This window comes from Scaptodrosophila lebanonensis, unplaced genomic scaffold (assembly GCF_003285725.1).
Source record: "Scaptodrosophila lebanonensis strain 11010-0011.00,11010-0021.00 unplaced genomic scaffold, SlebRS2 tig00001412-arrow-pilon, whole genome shotgun sequence".
Lineage (NCBI taxonomy): Eukaryota > Metazoa > Arthropoda > Insecta > Diptera > Drosophilidae > Scaptodrosophila > Scaptodrosophila lebanonensis.
This window is the reverse complement of record NW_022060739.1, coordinates 10,114,492-10,135,242: the sequence shown is the minus strand read 5'-3', so window position 1 is coordinate 10,135,242 and position 20,751 is coordinate 10,114,492. Positions and strand designations below refer to the sequence as shown.

The following is a 20,751-nucleotide window of genomic DNA, read 5'->3' as shown; positions in this document are numbered from 1 at the left end:
GTTGTTATTCACAGCAGCAGCGCATCAATGAATGAGAATACTTTTTAACTTGAAGTCAAGCTTTTGAGTTGCTGCGCAATTCAAACAAGTTCATCGCAAACAGCCACAATTCAAGTTCAGCTCAGAGCTTTGGATGCTCTCGCTAAAAAAAACTCAAGGGAGCTGCTATATACTATAATAATTAGACATAGTAGCAATACAGAACAGAGCGCGGTAAACTATTTGGACATGCCAAGGCAATAAAGTGTTGATATACTTGTACATACGTATGCATAAATACTTTTATGAAGTAAAGATAGGGTGAAAATAAAAATGGAACTTCTCTAGAGAAATTATAAGCTTGAACGTAAATTATTCAATTAATCTGTTCTGTATTAAGTTGAATTAATAAACAATTATGTAGATCGATTTAATTAATACAACTTTTTAATCATCTATTGTTTAATGATTAATGATGATATAATGATCTCTTCGGTTTGAATCTACTTGTCTTACTTAAAGAGGCGCGGAACTGAGCCTTAAATGAGAGAGTAAGAAATAACATTGAATCAAAGAAATATGTCTAAGGCACACAGAAGTAGACTGAAAGAAGTGAACAAGAAGCCCCGCAGAAAAGAAGTTTGCCTTATTCCAGGGCAGACAAGACTTCATGTTCACGTTCCGAATACAGAGTATATTCTTTAAATATGAATGAAGGATAAGTCGTTCAACTTTTCTGCGGTTGTCTTGCAGCTTTAAGAGCAGAAATCTATGCAAGTCTGTGTGTACATTTGTATGTTTCTATTCAATGATTGCCATTTGTTGCATGTTATATGAGCTATTGACTTTTGAATCCGCTGTCTGTTGTCTTGGCAACATTGGCTTTGGCACGAAGTGCAGTGTGCGTGGTTGTATGTGTTGAGAAATCCTTAAGGGATAAACGTTTCCATTGAAACAGAATATGCTCAGAAAATTGTAGCATACACCAACGAGCTTAGCAGTCTGTCCAATTTGATTGTGCATCCTTAGCAAATCTTTTTGGATAAGAAAAATTGCTCTTTTGTATGCTTAAAATGTGTTCTTTTTTTATAAATCCTCTTTTTATGTGAAGGGAAATGCGCGTGAAATATGTTGAAAAATGTGAACAATTTATAACATTTTTGCTGTGGATAGAACAAGTTTGTAAGTTAATGATAGTTCTGAAGTTATCGCAGCCCGATCTATTTCGCGTATAGTTATCAAATTTTGCTAATCAATGAACTATGGGGGAAGGAAATTAATTTATGTTTCTCTTTATGCAGATAAAATGATAATTAATTAAAAATTTTCAAATAAGCCCGTTATTAGAGAAAGGAAAGTATATATCGTTAATTGTTTTACTTCAGCCCGACCAGAGGATAGCTGCAAAGAGGTGAGAGAAAACGATGATAAATTTGATCTTTCTGCAATTCTTCACGTTGTATCATCGACTAATACCGCGCGAAAGTCAAAACACCCATTGTTAGTGTATGACAAAGAGAATAAAATATACTAAATACTTGTATGCGAAACCCACACAGTTCAAAACTGTGTCAGCGTACAATTAAATTCGTTTAAATCAAATTATAGTACACGCTAAAGTGCAAGAGCCACAAAAGCGCATACCTACGTACCTATCTCCAAGCACACATATCTATCTATGTATCTTTGTATCTCAATTGCTAAAAGTGTTTCGAAAAATGCGAAGCTGCAGATCAAAACAAAATAGTTACGTGCGCTCGCTCGTCCATTCAAACAAAAACTTGTTATGAGTGAAACTCACGGTTTTTGAGTTAAGCACTCAAAGCTGTTTTTATTTAAACAATTTAAAAAAAAGCTTTCGCTCACTTGATGTAAGCTGCTGCTAAAACATTTGTATATGTTTTTTTAGTTATTCAACGGCAGCGTTTGAGAGTGCATTGACAGATTTTTGCTCGACAATTATATTTTTCAAATTCAATATTTTCAGTCAATATGTTGAAACAAATGTGTGCCATTTTGTTAATTTCTCTGCTGTGCTTTATGCATAGTGGTAAGTTTTAATAATCGCCTAACAAATAATACAAAATATTCAAAATAAAGCCAAAAGTTTTACATAAGTTGCAACACAACTGGTTTTGTTTTTGGAAACAACTCTGAACAATTAGAACACGTTTGCAATATATATGTGTGTGTGTCTGTAAATATATCAAATATTAAGACTAAATGCCATGAAGATATGTAAAGAAAATGGAACTTCAGTGAAAATATATACAGTTTGTGTTTAATTAAAAAAAAGTGTGCCGTCATTTAACCTTTTAAGACAGACAAGCTTAATAGTTAAGACAATAATTTCGCAGCAGCGAACAAAATAAATTAAATATTTTGTGGATATATTTTGAGTTTCGATTTCATGATCGTTTTGGAACAATGTAACTTTTTAAACATTTTCAACAATAAATTCAGCAAAAGTTTCCTGCACCAAAATCTATTCAAAAAATGTAGGCGATAGGTTGGCAAGAATATATTACTTTTTTATAAAATCAAATTCGAGCGGGGCGGGAAATCTTTATGGATAAAATATTCTAGAAGAGCTATTTAATTCCGACTGAAGCATGCTCTCTAACTTTTGCATTTGTATTTGCTATTAGGGTCGCATTTCTAATAACTTTACTGTGGAAAAGAAAAACTGCAGCTACACAAATGAACACAGATAAACATTCTATATGTGAGTAAATATGTGTGGTTATAAGAAAGGTGACAATTCTTTCATTAAAACATTCAAATTCATTTAATAAACAAATATTATTCGAATTCCCACACGAAAAACAACAATAAGCAAGAATAAATCCAAAATAAGCACGTACTTAGTAATTTCTCATGCATATTTGCTTGTTTCTTAACGCAATTATATTTAAAGCTGACTTCATAGCAAAAATATTGTGTGTATGGATAACCGCTACTTAAGACAATTTATATAGTGTAGAGGCGTTACATAATAACTATAGCTTTGGGAACAACGCAAAAACTGGTTATATAGCGCGAGTAAATTTGAATCTCATTTACAAACAACAACCTTGTCGACGACATTTCCAAAGTCTAGCAACTTACTATTTCTGCTCAAGTTTATTGTCACTTGAGCCGAGAGAAAAAATATGCAAACAAGAGAACTCTTCCACCTTCTGCTAATTGAGTTGAGAGCTCGTTTAATAAACAAATGTAACTTCTCCATTTGCAGCTACGGCCATCAAATGCTACCAATGCAAGTCCCTAACGGATCCAAATTGCGCCAAAGACAACATCGATGGCAACTCGAACATCCGGCAGGTGGATTGCGATAATGTGGCGAAGCCGAACACAATGGAGCAACTGCAGGCTGTCACCAAATGCAACAAAGTGGTCACTAGTGGTAAGTGAAAGTGGGTGCTGGACGGTGGATTTTGGATAGTGGGTGGTGTGTGTGATTTGCATTTGAATTTTATTACGCACACACCTTCCAGAAAACAAAAACCAAATAAACAAGCGATCGAATCATAAACAATTCAATAAAGTGATGTCATGCTTGTACATGCGTGCGAGTGTGTTTCTATAATCAGAGTCCAATGCCAATTAACATAAATAAAATTAAAAACAACGCATGATTTTCGACTAAATATCTGTATGGAAAGAATAATGTAATTTGGCAAACATGCATGTTTTTTTAGCATTTAATCAATTTTTAATTAAGTTCTGATGAGTCGCATCAGAAATATAAAAACAAAAATATCTACATTGTGCTTTTAATGTGTTAATAAAATTATTACAGAATTGAGAGCAATAACATTTGACTTTGCGACGCTAAATTGCAATCGAGTTATGAACAAAAATCCACAAATTAAATCATATTGTTTAATATTTCAAAAGGAAAATGAATTCAATATTTAGCTGTTTGTGGTTGGTAAAATTATTTAAATCATTTTTTCTTGTGCTTAAAAGAAATTCATTTCGATTTGTGAAGAGAAAAGTGAGTCATTCTTCTACTTAGTTCACAATAAAGACCTCCTGTGACTCAAAGATTTATACGTATTGGTAGACAAGTTCTATATTGAACTAATACTCGTATATAGGTTCTCTCAATGTTAATAAAAGAACTTATTCAAATGTACTATTAAAGAACACGAAAAAAGGGTGCAAAATTACTATTAATAATATAATTCAACATTTAAGTGAATTTTTCATACTTTTTATATATAAACCTGGAAAGGTTTTATATTAACAGGGGCGCCAAATATGATTGTGCACTCAACCAAAGCCAATGAAGCACCCATTCCTGATTTATTCATATTATTTACCAGTTATTTTTGCGATTTAATAAAAAAAAAGCAGGCGCTATTAATACAAAACATTTCAGTGACGCTATTACTTTAGATACTTTAGAATTTCTCGACACAGTCTAACTATGTACCTGCTATTTATATTTGTACATTTTCCTGCGAATATAATGTGTCATTAACCCAAAGCTGTTTTTATACCCTGTACCCAAAGGGTACAAGGGTATATTAGTTTAGTGCGAGTGCACATGGAACACACAGAAGGAGGCTTGGTAGACCCCACAAAGTATATATATTCTTGATCAGCACGACAAGCCGAGTCGATATAGCCATGTCCGTCTGTCCGTCTGTCTGTCTGTCTGTATGAACGCAAGGATCTCCGAAAGTATAAGAGCTAGAATAACCAAACTTGGTATACAGATTCTCCTGAGACCGAGAAAGGACGAGTTTGTTCATTTTTTCTGATCCACTCCCCCACTCCCCCCCTATTAACGATTTTCTATAACTCCCGTAATTCTTGGAATTTTGAACTAAAATTTGGTAGTCACATTAGGTTAGTAATTATATAACCGTATACCAAGTCTCATTATGATAGAATGATCGGAAAGAAAGTTATAGCCATATAACCAGGCTCAATGCACACATACATACATATGTACAAGTACACAAACACGCATAGACACGATTCTGATGTAATTGTAAATGTATGTATGCATGCATGGAATATTTTATATTTAATTAGTTAATATTTAGTTAATTAATTAAATTAATTTAGTTAATTAATTTAATTAAATTAATTAATTAATTTAATTACTTTTTTGTGGGGTGGTACAGGGTATTTAAGAGTTGAGCCTGCTCGACTTTAGCATTCCTTTCCTGTTTTTATATTGAATGCTACCTCAATATGTTGACTAAAACACTTTTTAAACTTGTTTAAAAAAAATTTAATCACTATCTATTAACTAAGGTTTTCGTATTTATTTAAAATACTTTACGTTAATACTTTTTTCTATGCAGCTTAAAATAGTTTAAATTTATTTATACATTTCATCTAACATGATAAGCTCAACTTTAAATTCGTATCAGATTAAATAATCCGTGAACCACTGTATGCCGAACACGCAAAATTTAGTCGAAATGTTTCACGCAACAACAACAACAATAAGTACTAAGCTCCTCTCATTTTCCATCTCACACACACAGATCGCGCCGGCGTCATCGTTTCGCGGGACTGCCACTTCGAGACTGTCGGACAGAAGGACAATGTTTGCACGGTAACGCACAGCCGGCAAGTGGAGAGCTGCTACACGTGCAAGGGGGATCTGTGCAACGCTTCTGGCGCTGCGCGTTTCATGGCCGTCGGCTTCGCAGCACTGCTGGCAGTGTTCGCCATGCAAATGACTTTGTAAAAATGGTTGTCAAAAAAGCATAATGAGAACAACAAATAATATTAACTATGTATGTACAAACTAAAAATTATGTAAAATCTATGTTAACTAAATTTCAATTTGTTGATGTGATTGGTTTTTTTAAATAAAGCTGTAAGAGAAAGATAATGCAACAACAAAATATGCACTCACTTGTAAGGGGACTGCATGCCCTGAGAGAACCAATACCGTAGAAGCGGATCATTCAATTCCATATTAGCATTAAACATATTAATTTGTTTAAGTAAACACAAATCTTTTTATAGCTAATTTCACAAAGCACAAAAGCAGAAAAAAAAATTGGACAAACAAAATATTTAAAACAAAAAATGGGGTAACACTGCCGAAATATATAACGGCATCCACTTTGGCCTCGCCGGACAAATGTTATAGACAGATTAATAGTTTAAAATTTGCACGCGCACTTCATTTTAAACAACAAACAATGTCAATTTTAGTTAAAAATGCCTTGGCATACAATTTTTTTGGACTCACTGCCACGTTACAACGCAAACGAAACAAATTAAAATTGCAGAACGCGGACCCGCAACACGAACATATGAAGGACACGAAGAAAAGGGAAGAGAAAAAGATGGCGAAGAAGAACGGCAGCGCACCGCAACGGTTCAAATTATTCGTTACCCGCTGTGAATAGTCGTTGATGCGTAACCGGAGTAATTAATTATCGGTGGTACAATCTGCATAATATTTTGTTAGAAAAGCAACAAATAAAAGTAACAGTCTTAAGCATTTTTTAAGCTAGATTAGTTGGTTGTGCATTAAACTATTTGATAATCTTTTGACTTTCGATATCATATTGATCGTAAATGGCTATATCGATATGCAGATATTACACTTACCAGAAAAACTATGCGTGCAAGCTCAATTAGTAACTTTGTCGATCTAGAAACAGATGATATAGAGAAGATATTACCACGGTGTTTTTAATAAAACACTTTGTTAGCTTTGTTTTGGTGCATTTTGTATTCATCTAAGTTATTAAATAACCGCAATACAACTAAAAATCTAGCAAGGGCGGGCTTACATCAAAGTAAGTACAAAAAGTATGCGCACAATAAACTAGGAATCAATTAAAAGCGTTTTTTTTTTAATAACAATTGAAAAATTAGTATGCAGTTAGTCTAAAAATCACTTCGGAATTAATTTGACTAATTTTTGTATAAAAAGGGCGAGTTTTGAACTAGAAAAAGTATGCGTACAAAAAACTAGGAAGCAATGAAAAAGGTTTTTTTGATAATAACAATTAAAAAATTAGAATACCGTTAGTCTAGTAATCACTTTGGAGTTAATTGAACTAATTTTTGTTTAATAAAAAACACTTTTAACAACAAAAAAAAGCGACTTCAAAAAATTTCAACACAAATTAATATGTAATATTACTAGAAGACCCGGACGTTCCAGAAAATTGCATACTATAGATGCTCATTTCGGATCGGGTCTAGTAATTGCGGTGGCTAATTCATTTGATTTTTGGTATTATAAAGCAGTCAAAGCTTCATATTTGTCCTATTAGAACCAAAGGCCGTCGCTCATAATGAAACTTGACATACGGACAAATAATCACTAACTGGAGGTATTTGCAAAATTTGAGTCAAGAATTACGGGAGTTATGGATAATAACGAATTGCGTTGGTGAGAGGGGAGGGAGGGAATATCCAAAATTATAATTTTCTGCGTATTTATCTAAATTTTTGTGACCCTAGGTTTTATAGTCTCCGAGATATACATAGGTGAATATATAGGCGTTGCGGAAAAAAGCTATTATCGGAGAATCACAATATAAAATAAACTCGTATAGCGTACACACATAAGGCATATTTCTGCAAAATTTGGTGTCTCTAGCTCTTATAGTCTCTGAGATCCAGGTGTTCAGACGGACATACAGACAGGCATAGATCGACTCGTGCTGATCAAGAACATATTTATATACTTTGTGGAGTCTGCCACGCCTTCTTCTGCCTGTTACATTTTTTAGTATAATGAAAATGAAGATGCAAATTCATTAATTAGCTATACGTAATATTTATGTATGTATATACATATATGTATACATATAGTACATAAACATAAGTACATATAACTATATTTTGAAGCTTGTAAAGTGTTCGCCTAAAAGGAGTGTCTGGATAAAAGAGGTCCCCAATGAGGGTTTTTCAGTGTATATACTTTATGGGATCAGAGATGCTTCTTTCTTCAGGTTACATACTTTTTACAAACCTTATATACCATGTTTACATAACGCCACTAGACCTTATAGCCTGTATATCCTTTAAATAGCATAAAAACATCGTCCCTGTGACAACTTTCTGATATACGTTCGCTTTTTAACTAAAATATTGGAACATCATTTGCGTTTTATAACAATTTTAGAAAAATACCTTTTATTATAGAAGAACTGGCCTCAAATCAGGTCATTCGCTTTAAAGTCTCGTAAAAAGCAAAAGATTAGTTTTGAAATCCACTCAGCACCTTGTGCCGATCTCAGCAAACATATTCTTCAGGGAGACCACAATAAATTAAAGTCCAATTGTTTCTATCAATTTCTACGAACAATGTCATTATTTATTTGCTTTATACGATATCTTGTATATTATATTATGTGTCCATCTGAAAGGCGTCCATTGCATTTAACTATAAATAAATATAAATTACAAAAACTATTATCGATGTGCCCCCTCCTCGAGGCGTGCGACGGTGCGCCGCAGCTCTAGTATCTCGGCCTGCAGTTGGTTAACAGCAATGGGGCTGTTGACGACTTCCGGTGGCTTGTTCTGTTTGTTCACAGTCGCCCCTGGGAGTGCGTTAGGTGCTGCCACGAATGGCACAGCGCCTTCCACGTTTGCGATGGAGAAGTCTGGATGGATCTGTGGCGTGGATACGTGAGTGTTTGTAGAATTTGGAGCGACTGTAGTTGGCGTCGCAGCCGGTCGGCGTGCTGCACTCACCAATGGTGAAGTCGTATCTGCGGAAAGTGCTGATGCAGTATTTGGATTAGGTACGGAGGTGGGGACGGCAGGGTTTGAAGTAGTCGTAGCAATGCCACGATGGCTAGTCACCAATCTTTGAAGCTTGGTACTCGCACTCTCTCGCTGTGCATCGAGCATCATGCGCAAAGCCTCCTGGTCGCCTGAATTGGCCTTTTCCATGGACTCGGAGCCCTCATCGACCAGCACGTAGTTAATTATGTGTGCGTGTGTACCTGGCTTGATCCGATAGATGGGTTGGCCACTTCCGTCGCCGCCACTCACGCCAGATAGACTAGGTATGTCGCCCATTTTGGCCATTTCACCGCCCACCTGGAATATAGCCGTCCTGCCGTTCACTACAAGCGGCTTCGGCATTACGTAGGGTGCTGACACAAACTGCGAACATTTTCGTTTTGTCACTTCCACGTATTTCTCCACTTTGCAGCCCGCGGTGTTGCAAGCGCGGAGCGCAGGCTCATTGCTCGATGCTCCGCCAGTATTGGGTGCTGTTGTTGCCGTTGGTTGTTGCATCTGCGCGTCAGGAGGGTTCTATTACTTAATTTCTTCTATTAATAAAAATAACAAAGAAGCACTTCAGTTATAACAATAAAAAGAGAGAAAATAGCTAACTTACCTTTTTCCAGCCGCTTATTAGCGTCGATGAATTGAACAGCTGTATTCGATTACACCTGCGTTGCATTAATCGATAGGCTTGCAGTGTTGCCACACGTAAGGCGCTAATTTAAAATGTCTGGTAATGAAATAGTTTGTTGTCTTAAGTTAATTTATCATTTAAAATTTATTAATAAATTGCTTAACAATGCATATGAGGTTCAATTAATGATATATTAATATATTTGAATATATAAATGTACAAAAAGCATTTGTTTTCAAATCACTACGACTTTACACCCTACAATTGCAGAATGGACTCATCAATGATTTAAATGAAATATCTTGATAAAATGTTATAAATAAGAATTTGGTAGAAGTTTGAAGCTTTGCATAAATAAATAACAAATTTAGACAGACTGACCTTAAAACACAATATAATTCTTTTGCTGACTACAAAATTTGCATTTTTAATTATCTGAAGAATTAACTCCAATTTGTTCTCATTTCTTCAAGGCACCGCAAAGTACGCCTTTCTACTTGCACAGATTAAGCTATGCATTGATCGGAGCAGTAAAAACTCTTGTATATGTGTATAATTTGTTTATTCTTCGACAGAAATGTTCTACTACGGCATTACAATAAAATTTGTAAACTTTTTTACTTAATTCTAAACATTGTAAAACTGTATACAAAATAGATATGGACAGAGAAATATTGGAGCAGTTTGCTTAAACTATGCGGAATGTGCTTAGAGATTGAGATAAAATGGATGGAGTTGCGTTCCGAGTGTTAAGTTTTTAGTTTAGATTCGATTCGGTCGAACAATGTGTGTCGGCCGAGCAGAAGGCACTATTAGTTAGAAGCCAACACCATAAATGTGGCAATTTTTGCTACTGCCTCAAGAAATGCGCCACCAGGCCGACGGCGAAGGTGGCCAGCAAAACGCTCCCGGCGCTCCCGCCACGCCCATTGGCGCCATTGCAGCCATCCTTGCTGTTGCAGGTGCAGTATTCCATGAAAATGTTGTAGCTGCCGGTCCGCATCAGGCAGAAGCGCTCATCGCCCTCGATGCCCGGCTCCCCCATGTAGGCGCAGCTCCGGAAGTAACGCCACTCTCCATGCACCTTCTGCCGAATCTTACGGCACATGGTCGGCCGCACCCCCTTCAGGTGTTCAAGCTCGGGCGCCTGCTGGCAATCCGTGATGGCGAGTGTGCTGTTGTCGAAGGGATCGCCGCACTTGGGATCGTTGTCGGAGCGACAGTCCCAGCACTTGATGGCATAAGCTGTGCACAAGTTGGAAAAATATTTAATTATTTGGGTTCGCTTGTTTGTTTTCCTTAACATGCAAACGTAAACGCTGGCGTCTTACCTGTTTGCAGCATGCAGCATAGCAGAGCCGCAGCAATCGCTAATTTCTCAATTGCTCGCATGTTGCTTGTGTCTGTTGTGCAGAATTAAAGAGTTATTTTAACAAATTTCAGCGGAAAATGCAGTAAATTAATGAAAAACAACAAAACACGAGCACCGCCCTAAAATTATGATGCGCTGTTGGCCAGCCAAATGCTGACTGCTATGCGACTCTAGCTCGTTGTTGGTATTTCATCACATGGTGCGGTCACATTGAAATGAACTTGTTAGAATTTTTGTAATTATTTGTTAGTCTAATAAGTACCATGCAAAGTTTTAAATTTTATTTGTATGATAGTTTCAAATCATATTATGTGCAACTTAATTACATTTTATTCTCGCTTTTAGTATGAAAAACTGCTTAAGGTTTGCACAGGATACCCAATAATATGTAAATTTGTAAATATGTTATAAATATAATTGATTTTCAATTTTCACGTCTCCGTTATAATAAAACTTTTAAATTTTCGCAATACTCCCTAGTTATTGATGAAAAATGTCGCCGTCAGTAGTTTAAGTGTAATATTTAAAAGTGGCCACCATTGTTGGTGAACTTACTGCTGGTGTGGTGTGTACAATGATAATACGCTCCTATCCGATTTAAAGCTAAATGATATTCAACGTGGCTGTTTGCGCTCACAGTTGCATAGATTTTCTGTTCGACCTGATACGGTCACACTGCAACATATTTACATACCAACGCATTATTTTGTTTTAAAGCAGTTTTAGTTTAGTTTATAAGCGCAGCAGAATTATTTAAGTGACTAAATATGACCACCTTCACACGCTGGGCCTTCTTACTGCTCACCCTAAGCATTTGTGGTAAGCTTACGATGCGATTCTCTTTCAATTTTTCCTCAGCTTGGGTGTGGCCTCAAGCCAGACTTTTGTTTATCAATTTGCGTCAATTACTCATTACATCTGGTTTGACTTATAGGTAGCTGGGCCATACGCTGCTATCAGTGCTCGTCGGACCAGGACCGGAAAGGCTATGACAGCTGCGGCGCCTACAAACCCTTCAATCGCACCGAGCACATCTCCATAGAATGCAACAGCGACGAATCCCACATGCCAGGCTCCTTTTGCATGAAAGTGGTGCAGCAAGGACCGCGTGGCTTCATTTGTAGGTAGCCGGAGGTGATTGTACTATTATTAACTAATGTGTGGTTTGTTAATTATAGGGGATGGGCGCTGGCGTCAGGTCATACGTCGCTGCGCCTCCGTTGCCGATACGGGCGTGACGGGCGTCTGTAATTGGGGCGTCTACGAGAATGGCGTTTACTGGGAGGAGTGCTATTGTTCCAGCGACAGCTGCAATGCCGCCGCAGTGCTAGGCATGCACAAGACGCTGCAGGCTGTACTCAGCATAATGCTGCTGGCAGGCGCAGCGGCAATTGTGAGAGCATAGAACAGGCACAAATGTGCATTTAATAAGTTACATTCCATACAAAAAGTGCCTTTCACTCCGCGACTGTATAAGATTATGCAGGTATTTTAGAATCTCCTCAGTTTGCAATTAGTTTGTAAGCACAAAGTCGAACCCGTAACGATTCCGTCCAATTTAAAAAACACACTTTTTGTTACGTTAAGCTAGAGGAAGTTATACACCGAACCAATCGAAACACATTTTGTATATTTGCAAAGCCTAAAGATATAGAGTCGATTGTATAATGATTCCATCCAATTTAAAACACACTTTTTGTTACGTTAAGCTAGAGAAAGTTATACACCGTACCAATCGAATCAATCGAAACACATTTTGTATATTTGAAAAGCCTAAATATATAGAGTCAATTGTATAATCCAATCATATGGCCTTAGGCATTATCTCGCTCTCCCCCACATTGACGCTGAGTCAGCGCCTTTAGCCCGTTGTCCGCCCAGCCAGCATTTGGATCTTTCGCCACAGCAGCATAAATAATTGTCGAGCCATCCTCGAACGATTTCATGGCCAAATACGAGCCGGCCTCCTCCAGCCAGACGCGCATATCACCCAAAGCGCCAACCTCACCCTGAACTGCGCTGCCCTGCAACATGCTGAAGTTGCTGGACATGGTGTTGTCGCGTGTGCTATTAAACGCATTGCCATACTAGCGAGGAATCGGGGCATATTAATTCTATATCAATCTATAATTATAATTCCTAGCGACTGGCAACTCACCCACTGCTGGTACTCTGCCGGCTGATGTTTTTGTGTCCAGCGCAGCACCTTCAGATAGAATCTCATGAATTTGTGTACGTTCTGTTTGACCTCCAAGGAGTCCACCTGATTGAATTTCATCAATTCGTCGAGTGTGCTGCGACAGACCTCGCGATCCTTGGGGCGACCGAGTGTCTGACAAATTCCCTGCGCCATGCGACGCATGCAATCGAAATCTTCGTCCAGCAGCTGCTCTATGCGGATTCTCTTGTCCTTGGGCGGTGCTGGCGGCGGACCAGTACAGCAGCTCAACATTCTGACGCGCGCTACTCGTTGTCCTCCTAATTTTGATCAGAGCTATACCTAAAAATTTGAACTCTGTACGCTAAGTGTGGGATGTATTGTGAGCAGATTTACAAAAGTTACGTAAAATGAAATACATTTTTGAAATGATTTTGAAAAGAATGGGGGTGGAATTTTTGTAGATAAGTTGTGTGTGGGGGGAAATGGAGCTATTAGGTTATTTGTATGAGCTATAAAGAGTGAACTTTTTGAATTGAAAAACAGTTTTAAGGACCCGAACCAAAAGGGAGTTGGGATAAAGAAATAGAGATTGAACGAAAATACAGCTTCTATTTGAGTATACCTTATGATCAAAACTCGTAATACTACAAGTATGTTAGCAAACAGTAAATGGTTCGATTCTTTGATATTAATTGTATTCCTTTCGAAGTACTTAGTCTCCAGTGCAAGCAATTAGCTTGATTCGTCACCATCATTTGTTAAAGTATTAGACACTACGAACATGTCGATTCCGATTTCTGAAACAGTTCGACATCGAACCTGTGTTTGAAAACTGGGATCCATTGCAGTAATGTTTCTGAACCGGAAACTAATTCCCTCAACTTGACGTTGCTAGTACAGAATACAAGAGGTTCAATTCAGATCCAAAACATAAACTGGTTCCTGACAATTCTCAAGAGAAGATTTCCAAATATTCTTCCAATTCTTTTCAAAAACGGTTTGTAAAATCGTCTTCAGCTTCTTCGGAACTCTCCTGGATTTCCCTTCAATAACTGGAAACTATGTAATATTGTAATTCAAACAGATGAACAGATTTTTGATACATAGTTCATAATTCCATACTTATATAGTCGCTAAAATTGCTTTCGAAAACTGAAATAAAATCAAATTTCTTTTACTTTGTATTTCATTAATTGTAACATTTATTTTTGATTTTATTTATTTATGTTTAAACAGTAAACTTAATTTATTATCATGTTGTTTATAATTTGTATTTAATGCCGAACTGTCGAACCGAAATTGCAGCCAACTTTTTGAATCTTTTCTGTTAACGTTTTTGAGATTTAATGCTAAAATTCAAAGATTTCCTTATTTTTGCTTTGTTTTTGCGTTTTTGTTTTTTGTACCGTTACTCTAAAATCGACTCTTTGCTAGCTTATCATTATTCATTAGCCATATTATATGTACGATATAGCATATATATGTATAGTATATATATAAATATGTAAAAATCAAATCGGACTATACAAAACAGAGCTACAAAACTAATCGAGCGCTACAAACCAAAATCGTGAGTGAGTGACGATTGAGTGCGAAACAAATGTTACATTTAGGTGCCTGATAAATGTGTCTAGAAGAAAATGTGAGGCCCCCACTTGGACCCAACGGCACGTTAGACATGCCAGTTGAGTGCAATATGTAGGGCTATTCAAAATTTTAAGCCCTTCGCATAGGGCTAGTTTTTATATCCGAACGAAGTGAAAAATATTGCTCAATGTTTTTGATGCGCATGTTAAAGAATAGAGAGAGAGAGAGGGAGTGAGTATCTGATTGAAATAATACTGATCGGTATGTATGTTTAAGAAGCAAACTCAAATGGAAATGTTCAAATAATACAAACGTAGACTGCGTTTATGCGAGAGAACTACAAGTAGTTCAAAGCGAGAGAAGAATTGCACCTCGGTTGAAAATTAATTTTTTGAAAATAAGGCTAAATGAAAGAAGAATTTGAAAAACTGACTATTTATACTCGTTTTGGGGTGAAATTTATTTGAATGCTACTATATTGTAGAGCAACTGAACAATTAGCTTGAATTTGAGTTGGTTTTAGTCAGCATTTAAAATACTGACTTAGATAATTTGGTTAATCCAAATTTTTTAGCTGATCACAACAATTTATGCTAGAGCTGACTGGATAGGGGGGACTTCACAATTCTTCGGTTTATCAAGAAAGATGAAAAGAACGAAAGAAAGAAACAATTTTCTGTATAAAATGTAACTGAGGCTGAAAATGTAAACAATTTTCTGGCACTGCTACTGTCTCAGCAATTTGGACTTCAACGTGTTCGTTACGGAAATTTCGACTTGAAGGTAGTACTAAGAATAAGTAGACCTGTTCTAAAAAAAATTCCAAAACATTGTGAACTTAGAACTGATCATGAAACAGTTTTCAATCAATTCTAGATTTTACGAATTAATGCAAAATAACATATTGGAGCGATTAAACGCAATGGCTTAGGTAAAACAATGCTATAAGTTAAGATCGCCCAAATGGCTCAAATGGTGTCCAAGCCAGGAGTAGCAGCCACTTAGATTTTGTTTAGTACTCGTATTGGATGGAACTGGAGGGAATTCCTTTTCCAAGAGCTGCTTTTTTGAAAGCATTTCTTTTGTTTTGGCCAATTTTTGAAATTATTCCAAAGTGTTATTTTTTTCCAAACTCTTGCATATCCAAATAATTTTCGTAATTATTAATTGTGGATTATTGTTTAGTCAGTTCCTCAAATTCTTAGAGTGCTTTCGAATTTATGACGACGCATAAACGCAGTCTGTTGAGTCAAATGTTTGGTTGTTTTCGGAACACAGACAAACACATACACACGCACACACAAATATGATTAAGACTAAGATTAAACAGTATGTTGGTTGTTGTTGTTGTTTTGCTGTTGCTGTTGGAAATGTTTCAAAAACAAAAATAATCACATTGTAAGCAAACACAGAGCTAACACTTTAGAGCGCATTTCATTCTGAACTGAGACTCAGACGACGATTGGAGTGCGAGCATCCAAGGTTTTGCTGTCCGTGAGTGTGGAGGACAGCGAGCAGGAGGTGTTGTTGTTATTGCCGCTGATCGGCTCGTCCACATCCTCGCCATTGTTGTTGCCCGGGATGCCGTGGCATTGCACATATTCCGTCAAAGTTCTCGGCTCGCTGTCACTCAGCGGGGACTCCAGTCGCTGCGGCAGCAACAGGAGTCCACCATGGTCGTGGGCCGGCTGGGGGGAGGGCGTGAATATGGCATAGAGCGAGCTGCTCGATGTCGCCGAGCTGGGCGTGGAGGGTGGCACATCGCTGGTGGTGGTGGTGGTGATGGTGATGGTGGTAGCGATCGGTGGTGTTGGCGGCGATATTGTGCCGACTATGGTCACAACGGTGTCCTCCTCCGAGCTGGTTAGTTCGTGCAGTTCAGCGACCGTTTGGTGAATGCGTATGTGTTCCACGTCCTCCTCCTGCTGATCATTCAGCGCATAATACAGCTCTAGACTATCGTTGAGAATGGGCGCAAAAAAGCGTCGGAATTGACGCAATAGGGCCGCCTCGTCGTAGTTCTCTGTTTGATCCTGCGGCTCCTGCTGTGCTTGTCTTAAATAAAAATCCACCTCCTCGTCCACAACTGCGTCTTCGTTCACATCAACAACTTCTATTGAGCAATCTTTAACACTTCGTTGACCGCGTCAGACCTTACCCTTCGGCGACTTGCATTTCGAGGGCGTCGCGTTGCCGGTCAAGCTGCAAATCATATTATATCCAAATTATAGAGTTTTCTTTCGCGATAATGTTTGAGAGACTCACCCGCCCGCCTCCTCTTTGCCCGTTTGCGTTTGCGCCGTGGAAACTTGATTCTTGCTGTAGGGCGCTTGAAATGAGGTCGACGTTATGGTGAAATAGCCGCCCGGCTTCGGTTTCAAATGACGATTATTCATCTGCATGTGCACAGTCTTCATAAATTCAATTTGATGCGCCAGCTTTTGGATTTGTTCCTTTTTATTGTTAAAAAAAAAAAGACATTCATTCCATGCTTCCATCAGTCTAAGCACTCGAAAAGCTTACCTTCAGCTCCTCATTCTCCTGATACAAGTCCGGCGACTCCTCGGGCACCAGGCCCACACCATTTAGCGAAAAGGAGGCGGTTATGCTGCGCACTTTGGCCTTCTGATCCCATTTGTCCCCCTGACCCTTAAAAACGCGAGCAATTTTCGGACCAAAGACCAACGCAATGGTTGTGGTCGTCGAGAGTTGGGTGCGCACGAAACCCAACATGTATTTATAATCGGGTCCGGCGTTCGGAAAGAGCATGACGCTGCACAAATGAAGAGTATTAATTAGTAAAAAGCTGTATATTTCCAGAAGGGAAATTGTTAGGTTGAAGGAAAGGCAGGATTGGAATAGAGGAGAGGTTTTTGAGATTTTTGAAGAAAAGTGTGTCTAGACTGCTTTAAAGTTTTGAAAGGGAAAAGGATGATTCTAGCTGGATAAAAATGAGACTTTGAGGAACATTTCGATGTGTGTGTTTTTTGTTTTGCTCCGTCTTTAGATCGTAGGTTTTAAAATATTACGGTCTGATGATTTTTAAATTGGTTCTCTGGCAGAACAAATCGAATAAGCGGCTGTCACAGTTTATAATTTTAATTGAACAACAGATTCGAAACAGATTTGAACTGAGATATCGCATTTATCAAATATCGAAAACTGTAAGAATTCCCGCATGTATGTATATTAGTTGCCTAAAGAAGCTCACTTCCATAGCTTTAAATATAAAATTTGCTTCAAATTTAATAAAAGTTGTAAAAATGATTGATGGCTATAAAATTCAACACGCATTTCAACCCAGTTATGGGTTAAATTTGTCAAATAAACTTAATTATTAATTGAAACCACCAATACCGATCGAATTAGCGACTTAAGTTGTTCAGAATATCACTTAAAGCACAGTGTCTTCACGGAATATGATCTGAGATATTGTTTCAAGAATATCGGCATTATTTAATAAGTACGAGTATAGCAAGTCTATCAGTCTAAAATATAGGTATGTAAGTAATTTAAGACTCAAAGATGTACATTTTTCGGGCACTTAATGTTGTAAACAAAGTCACTAGAATAATTCAATTCTAGTCCCTAACTAAAGGGAGAGCTGGAACTGGGGTCACAAACGAATTCAGGACTGTGAAAAGTCAAAGCAAATAACACGTTTAGCAACAATTGTGTTGTACACATAGAAACAAGTTTACGAACAAATTGCATTAATTATCAACACTTTTAAAAGGGATTTCAATTTGAAGGAAATACCCGCACGCCGAACAATATAAACAACAAACAGCAGACAACCGACAACTTGAGAACAACAGAAAGACAGACAGGCAGAGAGATGGACAGACATGCCTGCCTGCCTGCCTGCCTGCCTGCCTGCCTGGCAGGATATGAACTTGAGAAAGAAATGCCTTTGAATTTCTATATAAACGATATGGCGAGAGGCAGACAAGCTCGACGAGGCATTTAGGCAGACCGACAAAAAAGGATTACAGCGCGAACGAGAGCGCGCATAAAGCGTAGGAATTTAATTAAAAAAGCTCAAAACGCCCTCAACATGCGTGGCTTGTGGGGTTCTAGGAACAGAGAAGGGAGAGAGAAAGCTAGGGAAGGACGATGGCTCTCAAAAATGCGAATTTTCAATTATTTGGAAATGAAATAAAAACTTTTTGAAACTGTTTTCATAGATGGTGGCATTATCTTTTAGTTAGATAAATACAAAATATTTCAAACAGACAAAAAAATTTGATATAACAAAATGTTTCAGCTATAAAATAGTGGAATCAATGGATGATGATTTTAATGCCTATAAAATAAATCATAATAACAACTAATAATAAACTTTTATTTAAACTAAGAAAACTTTTGAGTTTCAAAAGTTATTGAAGATTGAATTATTTTCAGTTTCCATAGATAGAAGCTACTTAAATATATTTTCCTGTTCATTTAGAAACCTGACATTAGTTTTTCCAAACTAATTATCTATTTTCCTCCATAACAGTTAATATATAAAAAATGCATAAGAAAATCATAGTCAGTTATAGGAGATAATCTTTTGAAAGGTTTATAAACTATGAGCGCCTTTTTACCCCATTTATGGGCTGAATTTGTTTAAAAACGAACTATTTTATTTATTTAGTCCGTCAGGATTAAGAAAATCGACAACGAAAGTGCTTAAGTTCAATGCTTAAGTTAAAGATCTCTTTATACTCTTCTGCTAAACTTTAACCAACTATTAATATTTATTTTTCTCCCCAACTGCTTCGCTGACTACGCCACTGGGCTTGGATGTGGAGGCCAGCGAAAAGCATGTTGTATTACCCGGCTAGGCAACCAAACACATCAACGCGAATGTGTGTCACCCGCCACATATAATTAAATTGTGGGTGAATGGGTGTATTGGGGGTGTGTGGGTGTTGGGGAAGGGAATGCATGAATGCTTGCTAGGTGGGTGAGCGACAGGTGGATGATGGTCCGCACTTACTGGAACGCCACCATGGCAATGTTTACAATGGCAATATTGTAGATGGCATACGAAATCAGGCGCGCCTCATTGTACAAACTCTCCGCATTGCGCACATTGTAGCAGACGCGTATACCCCAGGCCAAGAACAGGACCTCTCCAATGGCCAGGCTGTGATCCCACCAATTATAGGAGCACTGCTTAAACTTTAAGCCATTCTGATCATAGATCTGCCCAATGAAAATATAGTTAGTTTCATTGCACATTATATCTTTAGTTTTTATGGAATACTTACCACCTGTGCAAAGGGTGTGGCCGAAATGGTCCAGGTGCCCAAATAGATGAGCATTACCAATAGAATCGGCACCATCCATTGGAGCAGCTGCTGATCGGTTAATTTGACTTTATGTGCGGACTTGACGCGATACGTCAAGGAAACGCTGTAAAGGTGTATGTGAAGCGGAAAGGGTGCTATTGAATAAAACATAATCTTTCATGGAAGCAAATAACCAAATTTTGTGCTTCTTCTTCAACTTGTTCTGAGGGTTCAAACTTAACATTTAACATTTCCGGAAATAGATGTTTTTTCATTAATTGTTCAATAATTGTTTTTTTTGTTGTTTTTAAAAAAGGTTTCTTCGAAGAGGATGTTCAAAAAGGGGACTAGACATGGATATACTTATCATTTCTTATAAGTTAATATTCCCAAATGTAGCTCAAATTCATAAATAAGAGTAAATTTAAATTTTATTTATTTAAATTCTCACATTTTTTACTCTTTGTTCAATTTATTCTGGGTCAATGTTTTTACACCAACAGCGTAATTTTGGGTTCCAATTAAACAATTTGCGAAACGGATAAGGTTTTCTTAAACTTGTTAAATAAGTGATCTTTTCGATGTTATTCAGACAGATTTCTTTGAAAGAAGATGCCTAAAAAGTGAACTACAAATGGATATTCCATTTGGAAAGGCTTTTGTTACAAGTTTCCTCAAATATAGCTCATTTTCATAAACAAAGAATGATGATGTATTTTGTAATTTTGTACTTTTTGTTTAATTCTTTCTAAGAACCCCATTTGAGGGTCGAAGTTTTTATAGCAACGGCGTTGTTGTGGGTTTAAATTCAACGTTTCGGGAAAAATATGTTTTTTAAGTTCCTAAATAATTGTTCTTTTTGTTGTTATTAAAAACGGTTCCTTTAGGGAGGATGTGAAAAGAAGCTAATGTTTTTATATATATATATAATGAAGAAGGGCGGTATTCTCTACTTTTTTAATTGCAGCTGTGCTATTGGAAATACCCTTCATTTGCT

At 37.3% G+C, this 20,751-nt stretch overlaps 6 protein-coding genes across 7 annotated transcripts in view; 2 read left to right on the top strand and 4 right to left on the bottom strand.

The window, feature by feature from the left end:
• Window positions 1–1,902: 1,902 nt before the first annotated feature.
• LOC115631753 lies at window positions 1,903–5,842 on the top strand. The gene is made up of 3 exons (XM_030528590.1): window positions 1,903–2,029; window positions 3,215–3,385; window positions 5,490–5,842. The coding sequence occupies exons 1-3, from the start codon at window positions 1,972–1,974 to the stop codon at window positions 5,693–5,695; spliced, it is 435 nt and encodes a 144-aa protein (XP_030384450.1). The 5' UTR covers window positions 1,903–1,971; the 3' UTR covers window positions 5,696–5,842.
• Window positions 5,843–8,261: 2,419 nt separating this feature from the next.
• Window positions 8,262–9,420, bottom strand: LOC115631646. 2 transcript variants are annotated; one of them, XM_030528458.1, is made up of 3 exons: window positions 9,335–9,420; window positions 8,680–9,266; window positions 8,262–8,598 (listed from the first exon to the last, which is right to left on the bottom strand). In XM_030528458.1, exons 2-3 carry the CDS (start codon window positions 9,229–9,231, stop codon window positions 8,395–8,397), a joined length of 756 nt encoding a protein of 251 aa, XP_030384318.1. In that variant the 5' UTR covers window positions 9,232–9,266; window positions 9,335–9,420; the 3' UTR covers window positions 8,262–8,394. The 2 variants fall into 2 exon arrangements, with proteins under 2 accessions (XP_030384318.1, XP_030384317.1); XM_030528457.1 differs by having other exon boundaries at window positions 8,262–9,266.
• Window positions 9,421–9,911: 491 nt separating this feature from the next.
• On the bottom strand, window positions 9,912–10,828 carry LOC115631764. The gene is made up of 2 exons (XM_030528600.1): window positions 10,687–10,828; window positions 9,912–10,600 (listed from the first exon to the last, which is right to left on the bottom strand). The coding sequence occupies exons 1-2, from the start codon at window positions 10,745–10,747 to the stop codon at window positions 10,206–10,208; spliced, it is 456 nt and encodes a 151-aa protein (XP_030384460.1). The 5' UTR covers window positions 10,748–10,828; the 3' UTR covers window positions 9,912–10,205.
• A 478-nt stretch (window positions 10,829–11,306) lies between these two features.
• Window positions 11,307–12,729, top strand: LOC115631137. Its single transcript, XM_030527806.1, has 3 exons — window positions 11,307–11,546; window positions 11,662–11,847; window positions 11,906–12,729. The coding sequence occupies exons 1-3, from the start codon at window positions 11,495–11,497 to the stop codon at window positions 12,130–12,132; spliced, it is 465 nt and encodes a 154-aa protein (XP_030383666.1). The 5' UTR covers window positions 11,307–11,494; the 3' UTR covers window positions 12,133–12,729.
• On the bottom strand, window positions 12,465–13,290 carry LOC115631136. Its single transcript, XM_030527804.1, has 2 exons — window positions 12,886–13,290; window positions 12,465–12,814 (listed from the first exon to the last, which is right to left on the bottom strand). The coding sequence occupies exons 1-2, from the start codon at window positions 13,177–13,179 to the stop codon at window positions 12,542–12,544; spliced, it is 567 nt and encodes a 188-aa protein (XP_030383664.1). The 5' UTR covers window positions 13,180–13,290; the 3' UTR covers window positions 12,465–12,541.
• A 2,636-nt stretch (window positions 13,291–15,926) lies between these two features.
• LOC115631134 (probable G-protein coupled receptor CG31760) overlaps window positions 15,927–20,751 on the bottom strand; it is a 41,294-nt gene continuing 36,469 nt past the window's right edge. Inside the window, 5 exon segments of the mRNA XM_030527802.1 lie at window positions 15,927–16,677; window positions 16,741–16,928; window positions 16,999–17,248; window positions 19,460–19,668; window positions 19,734–19,878. Coding sequence (XP_030383662.1) covers window positions 15,927–16,677; window positions 16,741–16,928; window positions 16,999–17,248; window positions 19,460–19,668; window positions 19,734–19,878 — 1,543 coding nt within the window.

Coding starts and splice junctions, on each gene's coding strand:
- LOC115631753 (XM_030528590.1), top strand. CDS start 1,972: ATGTTGAAACAAATGTGTGCCATTTTGTTAATTTCTCTGCTGTGCTTT. Junction 2,030..3,214: donor GCTGTGCTTTATGCATAGTG/GTAAGTTTTAAT, acceptor CTCCATTTGCAG/CTACGGCCATCAAATGCTAC. Junction 3,386..5,489: donor CAACAAAGTGGTCACTAGTG/GTAAGTGAAAGT, acceptor TCACACACACAG/ATCGCGCCGGCGTCATCGTT.
- LOC115631646 (XM_030528457.1), bottom strand. CDS start 9,231: ATGCAACAACCAACGGCAACAACAGCACCCAATACTGGCGGAGCATCG.
- LOC115631764 (XM_030528600.1), bottom strand. CDS start 10,747: ATGCGAGCAATTGAGAAATTAGCGATTGCTGCGGCTCTGCTATGCTGC. Junction 10,601..10,686: donor ATGCTGCATGCTGCAAACAG/GTAAGACGCCAG, acceptor ACTTGTGCACAG/CTTATGCCATCAAGTGCTGG.
- LOC115631137 (XM_030527806.1), top strand. CDS start 11,495: ATGACCACCTTCACACGCTGGGCCTTCTTACTGCTCACCCTAAGCATT. Junction 11,547..11,661: donor GCTCACCCTAAGCATTTGTG/GTAAGCTTACGA, acceptor TTTGACTTATAG/GTAGCTGGGCCATACGCTGC. Junction 11,848..11,905: donor AGGACCGCGTGGCTTCATTT/GTAGGTAGCCGG, acceptor TGTTAATTATAG/GGGATGGGCGCTGGCGTCAG.
- LOC115631136 (XM_030527804.1), bottom strand. CDS start 13,179: ATGTTGAGCTGCTGTACTGGTCCGCCGCCAGCACCGCCCAAGGACAAG. Junction 12,815..12,885: donor CGGCAGAGTACCAGCAGTGG/GTGAGTTGCCAG, acceptor ATTCCTCGCTAG/TATGGCAATGCGTTTAATAG.